The 12,230-nt window shown below is 34.6% G+C and overlaps 1 protein-coding gene and 1 pseudogene across 2 annotated transcripts in view; one reads left to right on the forward strand and one right to left on the reverse strand.

The window, feature by feature from the left end:
- LYST (lysosomal trafficking regulator) overlaps positions 1-12,230 on the reverse strand; it is a 216,845-nt gene that overhangs the window by 59,822 nt on the left and 144,793 nt on the right. Inside the window, exons 32-38 of the mRNA XM_025402839.1 lie at positions 7,235-7,411; positions 6,584-6,660; positions 6,257-6,445; positions 3,810-3,955; positions 3,625-3,721; positions 2,533-2,594; positions 1,008-1,063 (exon numbers count right to left, since the gene is read on the reverse strand). Of these exons, the coding sequence (XP_025258624.1) occupies positions 1,008-1,063; positions 2,533-2,594; positions 3,625-3,721; positions 3,810-3,955; positions 6,257-6,445; positions 6,584-6,660; positions 7,235-7,411 (804 nt within the window). The remainder of the gene's footprint in view (positions 1-1,007; positions 1,064-2,532; positions 2,595-3,624; positions 3,722-3,809; positions 3,956-6,256; positions 6,446-6,583; positions 6,661-7,234; positions 7,412-12,230) is intronic.
- Positions 9,246-12,038, forward strand: LOC112634939 (annotated as a pseudogene). The gene has a single exon (XR_003121851.1). The product of XR_003121851.1 is annotated as an L-lactate dehydrogenase A chain-like (transcript).

Consider the following 12,230-nt stretch of genomic DNA (forward strand, 5'->3'; position numbering starts at 1 on the left):
ATGAATTTTTTTACATTATTTATTTTATAACCAAACCTCATGTTTTCACTCATTACTTTTTTTTTTTTTTTTGAGATGGAGTCTTGCTCTGTTGCCCAGGCTGGAGTACAGTGGCATGATCTCGGCTCACTGCAACCTCTGCCTCCCGGGTTCAAGCAATTCTCCTGCCTCAGCCTCCTGAGTAGCTAGGATTATAGGTGCTGCCACCACACCCGGCTAATTTTTTTGTATTTTTAGTAGAGACGGGGTTTCACCATGTTGGCCAGGCTAGTCTCAAACTCCTGACCTCAGGTGATCCACTTGCCTCAGCTTCCCAAAATGCTAGGATTACAGGCGTGAGCCACCATGCCTGGCCTAATTTATTTAAAATAAAATATATATTGATAATTAAACCACACATAATCTCATTTAGTATATCCTTAGGAATCCCTGGCTTTAGAACTTCTCTGAAACAAAAAGCTTACTTCTATTACAGGAATCTCAAAAAATATTTTAATGGCATAAAAGATAATTCAAATAAAAGCTTTATTATACAAAAAAATATAAGAATCTTTATTTTCTGATTAATACCAGTCTGTCTAGAATAATAACAATTATCATTAAGCTATGTGAATATCAGAATTACTTAAGTTATTCAATTATTTAATATTTTTCCTTTCTTTCTGAAGGCAAAGGTACTTGATAGTGAACTGGGAGTGGCAAGGAGTAGATATTTGTTGCAACAGAGGATAGTAATAGGAAGAAAAGAACATAAATTGATATAATAGGAGCATTCAGAATATGACTTACATTAACTGCTATAAGACTTGGGCCATGAGCCAGAGGAGATGGCACAGTCTTCTTTTTAAAATTATATTTTAAAAAATGTTTGGAACTCAGACCAATCTATACATAGAGTGACAAATAATTAACTCTAATAGCTCTTCCTTCTCTCTAGTTATACGGAATTGATACAGTTTTGGAATCTGTCTAGATTTATGTAAATACAGACTTAAGCTTCTACTCACCGAACTTTCAACTGTATCAGAAGCATTATCTTCCACAAAATACATTCCACATTTACCTGCAGAAAGTAATTGGATATAAGGGTTTTAAAATGCATGTGCACACTACCATTCATGGTTTAATGCATGGTCTCTGGAGTCCTTTGGTCTGAATTTGAGTCTCACTACCTAGACACAGTTCCCAGCACTCAATACATATTTTTGAATAGTATCCATGAAGTCCTGGGCAAGTTGCTTTACCTCTTTGTGTCTTAATTTCTTTATTTTAAAAAAAAAAAAGTTTGCAGGGAGCTCTATTTCACTGAGCTACTATGGGAATCAAATTAGAATATATGCAAACTGCTTATGTGCTCAGTGTTAAATAAATGTTGGCTATTTATTATTACCATTACTCTTACATTACAAGGATATTGATTTGCTTTATTTTGTTACACACTAATTGAAGTCAAGTGGTAAACCAAATTATCTAGCAAAAGGGAAATCCTTAATTATTTTGCAGACTGAGACACTCAATAGGGTAGAGCAGGCCCTAAACATAGCCCCCAACTTTTTCCTGTTTCGTAAGCTGGCTGTTGCTAACCCACGTCCCTACATCGCGTTTTAAAATATTGGGAACTTCTCTGAAGTTCTGCCCCCTGCATGCTCATCACCCTTGAGTACTGAGTGGACTCTGAACTAGTGGCATGGCTAGCTCAGAGAAGGGTACTGCCTCCATCCTTGTGAAGGTGGGGCTCAGTCCCACCAGGCTTGAAGCTCCACATCTTGGACCTTGGAGGCTGTAGCTTACAACATTCATTCTCAAATTTTAAGGTACATCAAATCACTGGAGGGCTCATCAGAACATAGACTGCTGGGTCCCACCCTCAGAATTTCAGATGCATCAAGTCTGGACTGAGGCGTGAGAATGTGCAATTCTAAGAAGCTCCTATGAGATGCTGATGCTACTAATTCAGAGTTCTCACACTTTGAGAACCTAGCCTACAGCATACAAATTGGTTCTTTAAGGGAATAGAGGCCAAGTGGTATAACTGTTTTCCTTCATACTTTGAGAATAAAATTTCCAACCAAATATAACTATATAGGTATCCATGGACTAACAATCTTGGCCTTTCTCTCAGAAGTACAATAGAGAATATAAATTATGAACAATCTTAAAGTAGACATATTTCTTATGGACAGTTATATCTAATAAAATAGTAGGTAAGTATACCAATAATTTATCACTTTAAAAAATCTAAATTGGCATATAATAAAAGAAACGGTTAAATATAAAATTGCATATTCATGAAGAAATTTAATTTTATAAAAATTAAAATGCTATTCATGTGCTTTTCAGAACATAAGATATCATTTCTACACATTCATGAGTCATATGCAATCACATATAATGTTAAGACAAACTAGCCTACATGATACTACAGAAAGTTTATCCAATTTAATGGCATGGTGTCAAAAAAAACACTTTAAATAATCTAAGAATAAATAAGGCAGGGTGAATATGTGCAAAATTCTTCAAAATTTGACTTACCTAGTAACAATTCACCAGCTGTCTCTCTAGATGGTGCAACACTGATACATCTTCGATTTATTCTGTCAAAACATATTTAAAATTACTATGACTAAATGCTTTGACCAATTTCAGAGAGTATATGCTTTATTTTACCTAGTAAAAGATTTCTGCAAAGCAGACTAGATAGAGCTCCAATAGCATGAGGTATCTTGTTGAAACCCACATGAAAATATTAGCTCCTTTTTTAACATTCTAGTTGAAGAGAAATGACTGAAACACCTAGAAAAGGCTAATAATCCCTATAACCTGTAGACAGAATATATAAATTAAGTTATTTAAAAGATGTATCAATATTTTATATTTTCTAGTAAATAAGCAAACATTGTTTCACACCTCTGATACTTCAAATACATTTTTTAAAAAAAGCCTAGTATTCTAGGAAAAACAGGATCTGGAATCAGAAAGTTCCTTTGTGTTCTTAGCCAATTTTCTTCTTTGCATCTCAGTTTTTTATCTATGAAATCGGTATAACAACCACAATGAGAATATTATCAATAGTTAATATATAATAACATACTTAATACTCAACAATGCTATGGTACCTATTATTATTTCTTCATTTAATAGATGAGGTAACTGAGACAGACAGGTTAAGTAATTTGTCTAAGATTAAAGAGCTAGTAAGAGCAGGAACTGGAATCTGAACCTTTAATCACTACATTATATCGCCTCTTGATGATACCACCGGCAGCTCTATCTACTTTACAGAGATGTTAAACAGTCAATTACAAAATATGTGTGTGTGTGTGTGTGTGTGTACATGTATATGTGTGTATATATGTGTGTGTCTGTATGTGTGTGTGTATGTGTGTATATATATATGTATACTAACAAGGGCCAGAACATGATGACTGAAATCCCATGAACCCTTGCTATCAGAAATGTCATTTCCTTTTAGATTTTGGCCATATAACCTTGTCCTCCCTTGAGCCTTTCCTGTTTAGGATTTTTCTAAAAATGATGGCATTATCTAAAATAAATATTACATAAACACTACAATAAACTGTTGTATATTCATGAAAGAGTGAAGGTCTATGGATTCAAAATTACCTTATAGATTCACTTGCAGCTTTGTCTTTGACAGTAGAAGAGAAAGAAGAATGAGTTTTGTCTTCAAATAGGTAAGAGAGTGGTGGTTTGACAACATCTGTTGAGGAGAAAAGTAAACATTATCTTTATCTAATGACCATAGTTCTCTGCTATATTTATATGTTGAGTTAAGAAGCCACTATTACCTTCTGATTTTTGTCTATCCCTAAGGAGATACTTATTTGGAATAGTTAAATAACATCTCTGTAAACGTCTCCTCTCTCGATTTGGTCCTTCTGTTGGATCCAACTGCCATGAAGTTGGATAGTAGATGGGGTCATACCATACTGCTCTGCAAGTAAAAAGATTAAAGGGTGTTTTAAGTGATCATTCAGGACTTGTAGCTATAAAAAAATCATTACAGAGATTGAATAAGTCACAACTGATCTGCTCATTTTAAAACTCCAAATATTTATACATTTGATCAGGGAATGCATATACAAGCACAAGTAATAAAATCTAAGTGTCTTTTTGCTCCTGAATCCCAGTCTCCCAGTTCCTCGCCTGAAGGCAAGATCTGCTTCCAGTTTCTTTCAACTATTAAATTTTTAAAAAGATATATAATGACTACTATGAACACTTTAGTAATACAACATGCTGCATTTAATATGGTTAGATAAAAATTTTTTTCCAAATTAATTTTTAACATTTCCCATTTTGCCTACTTTTTTTTTTTTTTTGAGACTGAGTCTGGCTCTGTCACCCAGGCTGGAGTGCAGCGGCACAATCTCGGCTCACTGTAACTTCTGCCTCTTAGGCTCAAGTGATTCTCCTGCCTCAGCCTCCCAAGTAGCTGGGATTACAGGCTCCCACCATGCCCGGCTAATTTTTGTATTCTTTTAGTAGAGATGGGGTTTCATCATGTTGGCCAGGCTTGTCTCAAACTCCTAGCCTCAAGTGATCCACCCACCTGGGCTTCCCAAAGTGTTGGGATTATAGGCATGAGCCACCTGACCTGGCCTCATTTTGCCTACTGTCTAATGAAACAAATAAAATCAGTTTCTTTCTGTGGTATGAATCACATTTTAAAAAAGATTTTAAAATAAATTTATATCTTAGATGAAATAAGACAGGAAAAACATATTACATACAATTTTAGAAATAAATAAGAGAAAAAACCCACCCTTATTCATACCCTAAACATACCAAAATACTGGTAGTGGTTGTTATCTTTTTTTAAAAAAACATGCATCTGTTTTTAATTTGTAGTTATGATCATTATGATCATTTTTCTATAATTTGCCTTATTTTACAGAAACAGTATTATCTTTATCTCATTATTTTGAATGGCTGCCCAATATGAAGGCAGATGCACTGTAATGTATTTAACCATATTACTGCTAATATATAACTTGTTTCTAATTCATTCACTAGCATAAATAATGCAGAGATGGAAACTTTTATTTTCTTTTTCTTTTTCTTTTTTGACAGGGTCTCACTCTGTTGCCCAAGCCAAGGTGCAGTGGCATGTTCATAGCTCACCGTGGCCTTGAACTCCTGGGCTCAAGTGATCCTCCTGCCTCAGCCTCCCAAAGTCCTAGGCTACAGGTGTGAGCCACTGTGCCTGGCCTGCCTTCTATATTTTGAATATTTTCCTTAGGACAGAATCACTAAAATAGGATAACTGAAGCTAGAAGTAAAACGTTTTTAGGATTACTAATATATATTGTCAAAATGTACAATGCCACCAAAGTTCTCAGTAAGGACAGCTAATACCCTGCTGTGAATATTAACAGCCAAAATTTTTTTTAACATAAAAAGTAAAATGTGGTATCTAAAGGTTCTAGAAAACCAAATTAGCCTCTAGCAATATTGAATATTTTCCCATGTGTTTGGTAACTCAGTTTGTCTTATGTGAGGAATGTGTTCATGCCTTTTGCTCATTCAAACTTCTGGGATCATAATATTTTACTTTAGAATCTGTATACGTTTTTCAAACAATAAAAATAACTCTTTATTTGCTGAAAATATATTTCCAGGCTTTTTTGTTGTTGTTATGTTTGTTAAACACACTGGAAAAAATTAAGGTTAAAATCTATTGATTTATTTGCAGTTTCTTCTAGAAAGTCATCTATCCTTCAAAGAGCTGACAAATATCCTACTATCTTCTACTTTATAAACTTTTTGAGTAATTCTTTTAACCATTTGGAATTTAGTTTAGTGTCTAATATTTAGTGTATGTTAGTACACCAAAGTCACATGAATCAGTTATCTTAACCAAATTTGGAGAATAATACCTAATTTCCCTCTTTTTGTTATTTGTAATACATATTTTAAATTAGTTAGAAAAATATATTTTTCTCAATCATCCTGTTTCAGTGATTTCTCTATTCTTTTACAAAGACCATATTTTTAAATTAAGCCAATTTTACCATCTAGACAAGCTAATGAGCCTCTCATTACTTTTCTTCCCCAGAATTAAAAAAAAACTCGTATGATTATTCTTTAAGATGAAAAAAATCACAAATGATTAAACAAAAAAAAGTTTAATGAAATGATTTTGTGAGTCTGAATTCTGGAATACAAATTCAGTTTAACATCAATATCTTAAATCTTCATGGAAGACAATTTTAACCGTCCTCCCGCAGCTTACCTATCATGTGTCAGTTGCTGAATAAGTTCCTGCCAGTGTCTGCTGGCACTCAAATCTACTTTATACATTCCTCTAATGTGCTGGATCACCTTTTTTCTCTCAATTCCTTGGGAGAGAGACACTGCCTGGGTGATATCTGCAGCTATTTTAGATATATCCTTTGATTTTGAATCCAGACGCTGAAAGAGACTAAACAAATAATAAGATTGTCCATAGTTAAGAATACATGGAACGTATTTATCAAAACATGATACTTTAAAACTAAAAGTATATGTGAAATCTAATAGATTCCTAAAAGACACGCCTTTGGAACATACAAAATCTTACCTTTGTTGATTATTATTAACCGTTTTCTGCCAAGTAGCTTTATTCACTCCTTCTTCAGTTTCATATTTCTTTTGTTCCTAAAATATTTAGATAATATACTATATAAAATTTATTATTTCTCACCTAACATTGGCACAGAGCCCAACAAACTCATTTTAAAACCCAGTTAACAAAGGAAAAACGATTGTCCCTAGGAGACCAGAATATTAAAATAAATGAACCATCTAAACAATGTTATAATGTTATAATTCTGTGTCTATACAATTTAGGTCACATAAATTAGAGTAGAATGGTTAACCAGGGTTGCTAAACCTGATGAGTTTACATAGTCGCTTGTCTCCTTACTCTGCTTTTTCATTAAAAACCTCTAACTCAAGGTATGTTTCAGCTTGCTTGTCACTTTAAAAGTCTTCCCTTCACTGAAGGCTAACGATAATGGATACTGATGACCACAGAGAACAAAGTGCTCCTTAAAATAAGCCTATTTTTCTTCTCTCATAGAAAAAAGCAGTACAGTATATAGGAAAAATAAAATAAAATAATCACCTCAAGTTCATCATCAATGATACTCTGTTCTTAAAAAAGTAATGTCAATCATTCTTTATCTATGATGGAATCTCCTAAGAAAGTACTATGGTTTCATTGACTCACCTCTTTGATCATTTTAATAAGGTCTGCTTTTGTTGATGCACTGGGAGGGATGCACTTGTGACCACATAACTTCAAAGCATTCATAAGTAGTTCTGCTGTGTCTAGCTCTTCTTCAGTCAATTCATCTTGGTGATTATGTATCAACTCTGACAAATACAAAACTAACTTGGCTCCATGCTTTAAAAAAAGTAATAACTTTTTAGTCATTTAGAATTTTAATTCTTACATTTAAATTACTTAATAGTAATTAAATTATATTGCTAGATTTATTTGGTTGCATCTGATTTGAATAAAGCACCTACAAAAGACATTCTGAGGATAATTACAGAAATCTGATTATGCACTGAATATTTGATGACAGAGGATTAATGCTAATTTTGTTAGATGTAACAATGTTATGGTTACATAGGAAAATATTTTAAAAAAAGAATTTAGAGGTAAAATATCATAATTTCCATATATATGTTAAAATAGTTCAGAAAAAGTAGAAATGATGTCAATATAATAAAAATAGTAACTGTTAAATTTAGGTGATCATTCCATGGTATTTATTTTACTATTCTTTCTACTCTCTGTATGTTTGAAATTTTTTCTTATAAACTATATTTTAAAAAGCAAGCAAGCTAGCCAGCTAGCTTTTGGGGAAAGAATTTTGGAAAGGACTTGCTAAAGGAATACAGGAAATAAAGTGGGATAAAGGAAAATAATTTTTAGTTTTTCTCACAGAAAAACTGAACTAGAAGGGAAAGCTTCCTTTAGACCTTAAAACTTATTTACTCTTCTTCCTTTGATTTCTGCTTAGTAGAAGAGAAGTTGGTGAAATTTCTAGAACTAAAACCTATCTTTAGCTTGTAAGCATTCACTACTCCCTAGGACAAAAGGTGAAAAACTCTCAAACTGGTGAGATCTACGCAGACAGTTCTATATGTATATCCATGGAAGAGTTGTTTTAGCCAATCTTTTATTAACAGGCCCTAAAACCAAAATTTACATTGTTACTTAAGATAATGACAATTGTCCTTTGCAGCACAAACTGAAACCAAATGTTGATTTGTGACTTTTTAAGTGGCCCTTACATGCTGTAGATATTACACCTGACTCTAATGTGTACAGCATGTATTATTTAGACAATAATTTTGTCAACAAGTTAAACATATATATTTTACTTTAAAAATAAGCACTGACATGAATATCGCTGTATTTAGTTTTATGACATTTTTAACTGTGAATAGTATTAAATGTCAGAAAATGGATCTGGAAATGATTACATTTTGGGTGATATTTAAATTATCATGCTGAATCATATCATGTCATTTCCCAAAAACAAAAGATGAACATATGCAATAGTGAAAATAGCACAGCTCATTTTAATGCAACATTTTAAATTAGTCAGAGACAGCTGCTACCTGACCAAAAGAGAAAAATGAACAGAAGCTCTGTGAGTAAAAGGCCCAAAGAGTTGGCAAATAAATAAAAATGGTAAATGACTGGAAGATTTTCCTAAGTGTGTCTTAAAAGTAATGTTCTTGATATAACTTTAAAAATATTTCAGTTTAGCATTCAGTGACACTCTAAAATTATCTTGAAAAACTATCCGAAATGTTTTTATTCATTGTGAATATCTAAAGAAACACATGATTTTCTTAAACACTGAAGTTGTTTCTAATATCTCATTTTAATACCCTCTGATCACTTACGATTATCATTTCAGGGACTATAAAAGTGGTCATTTTTTTGGAACAGATACCAAAAAAATCTTATTTTCGGCCCTTAAAAAACTGATTTAAGGAACTGAATCTGTTAAACATGAATCCGTAGAAAATAATAAAGTGCTCAAATATGTAAAATATTTCTTTTCAAAGAAGGTTCTAATAAGGAAGAGTTCTGAGTGGGCTACAGAAAGGGAGAGAGGTTTTGAAGAAGGTATAGAGTGATCTGGGTCATGGCCAAATGAAAGGATAGAACAGGGATATGGATAGACAAAGGAGAGAAAGGTGATCTGTGCTGGTGGACAACATGGATAAAACAGCATGACAGTAAAAATAAACAGGATGTGAAGAGGTTGCAAGACACAAAGATATGATTATCTTGAAAAGCAGAGGGTCAGCAGGCTGGAGTGTTAATCAGAATCAAGTTGTGATGGCAGAAAAGAAGCCTGGGGCTTAAAAAACCCAGGCAGATTCCAAATGAAATACAAATTAAATGTATGCAGCTGTGAAAAGGCATAAAGAAGATCACTCTACACTACTATGTAATAATGATCTCTAGGATATATTAAGTGAAGAAAGTAAGGTGCAGAAGAGTGTGTATACTTTGCTATCTTTCTTTGTGTTATGAAGTAGGGGAGAGAATATTTACATGTGTAAATACATGTATATATAGATTTGCCTGTATCTTCAACAGAAAAAAAAGTCAGTTACCTACACAGAGTGGGAAAGAATATCAGGAGAAGAAAGGGATAAAAGCTAGAACCTCTCTGAATGTGCTGTTTCACAGCGTTGCTTTTAGAACCATGTAGACATTTCACGATTAAAAACAAAATTAAGCAAACAAACAAAACCCCAAAGGAATCCCAAAAAACTATAAAACAAACTGGAAAAAAAAGCCTACCTACCTACCTACCTAATTGGTTGAAGTTGGCAGCCTGACCAAATAAACTATTTAAGTGCTTTTATAATACAGTATTTTCACTGTATATGACCATAACAGTATGCTAGGAACATAAAGAACCACAAAGACATCTTCAACTGCACTCAGCAGGATTGTTATTAGTGATCATGTTGGTCATCTTATTTTGAAAATGTTATATATGTAGAAAGACAAAGCAAATAAGTGATTATGTTAATATTAGGAACCAAGATATCAACATTAATAAGAAATACAAATAAAAAAATCCAAGAAAAAGTGAAAGCGTCAGTACAAACTCATGACTTCTTTGTCTTTCTAAAAAAATACATATTTCCTAGCTTTGTCCACTAAAAAGCCTGAGAAGAAACGACAACCCAGTAGAAATAAACATACGTAGTCCTTAGATTTGTAGTCTCTAAATGCTATCATCTCCTTAAAAGGAAATAAGGCCTTCTTGGGAGGGAAGTTGGGTTCTAGGTTTGGGGAAGGAATTGTATAAGGTGGGCCTGGGACATTCTTCTGTGCCAGAAAACAAGAAGTTTAATCATATTAACTTGTTAAAATGAAAAAGGCCATGTCGACCCAACAACTTGAATCTACAGAGGTGTTAATTTTAATATCAAACCAAATAATGATTGCAAAAGACTAAAACACATAACATTTATTTTAAAATACCTGAGTTCCTAATGATACTCCAAAAATAAAAACAAATACAAAAATTAGAGGCCACTAGGGGCATGAACTCATCATTCTAAAAATTAATAAACAGGGAAGGAAACAGCATTTATCCTGCCTTTCCTTGACTGACTGTACTTAAAGGCAGCCAAGGTGCTGGAGCCGCTGCCCAAGAGTCCGGATCTCACTGCCACGTGCCCAGACACCCACTGGACATGCATTCCCGATTCCTTTTGTTTCCAAGTCCAATATGGAAACTCTCGAGGATCAGCCGATTCATAATCTTCTAAAGGAAGAAGAGATTCCCCAGAATAAGATTACCGTTGTTGGGGTTGATGCTGTTGGCACAGCTTTTGCCATCAGTATCTTAATGAAGGACTTGGCAGGTGTACTTGCTCTTGTTGATGTCATGAAAGACAAATTGAAGGGCGAGATGATGGATCTCCAACATGGCAGCCTTTTCCTTAGAACATCAAAAGTTGTCTCTGGCAAAGACTATATGTAACTGCAAACTCCAAGTTGGTCATTATCACAGCTGAGGCACATCAGCAAGAGGGAGAAAGCCATTTTAATTTGGTCCAGTGTAATGTGAACTTCTTTAAATTCATCATTCCTAATGCTGTAAAATACAGCCTGAACTGCAAGTTGCTTATTGTTTCAAATCCAGTGGATATCTTTGACCTATTGTGGCTTGGAATATAAGTGGCTTTCCCAAAAACCGTGTTATTGGAAGTGGCTGCAATCTCGGCTCAGCCCAATTCCGTTACCCAATGCAGGAAAGGCTGGGAGTTCACCCATTAAGCTGTCATGGGTAGGGTCCTTGGGGAACATGGAGATTCTAGTGTGCCTGTATGGAGCGGAGTGAATGTTACTGGTGTCTCCCTCAAGACTCTGCACCCAGATTTAGGGACTGATATAGATAAGGAACAGTGGAAAGAGGTTCACAAGCAGGTGGCTGAGAGTGCTTACAAGGTGATCAAACTCAAAGGCTACCCATCGTGGGCCACTGGACTCTCTGTGGCAGATTTGGCAGACAGTATAATGAAGAATCTTGGGTGGGTGCACCCAATTTCCACCATGATTAAGGGTCTCTATGGAATAAATGATGATGTCTTCCTTAGTGTTCCTTGCATCTTGGGACAGGACAGAATCTCAGACCCTGTGAAGGTGACTCTGACTCCTAAGGGGCCGTTTGAAGAAGAGTGCAGTTCCACTTTGGGGGATACAAAAAGAGCTGCAATTTTAAAGTCTTCTGATGGCATACCATTTCACTGTCTAGGCTACAACAGGATTTTAGTTGGAGGTTGTGCATATTGTCCTTTTTATCTGATCTGTGATTAAAGCAGTAATGTTAAGATGGACTGGGAAAAACGTCAGTTCCTAAAGTTAGAAATAGGAATGGTTTGTAAAATCCTACAGCTATATTCTGTAGGTACTATATCCTGTGGGTAGCTATATCCTATAGTACCATCCTGTAGGCTGGATGGTACTAATCTTGTGTAGTCCTAAACTGGTTGGTGTGAAATAGTTCTGCCACCTCTGAGGCACCACTGCCAATGCTGCCCATGCTGCAGTTGCCCCTTGAGCCAGATGGATGTTTACCGCGTGTTATATAAATAACTTCCTGGCTCCTTCACTGAACATGCCTGGTCCAACATTTTTTCCCAATCAGTCACATTCTGGATCCAGTGTA

This window comes from Theropithecus gelada, chromosome 1 (assembly GCF_003255815.1).
Source record: "Theropithecus gelada isolate Dixy chromosome 1, Tgel_1.0, whole genome shotgun sequence".
Lineage (NCBI taxonomy): Eukaryota > Metazoa > Chordata > Mammalia > Primates > Cercopithecidae > Theropithecus > Theropithecus gelada.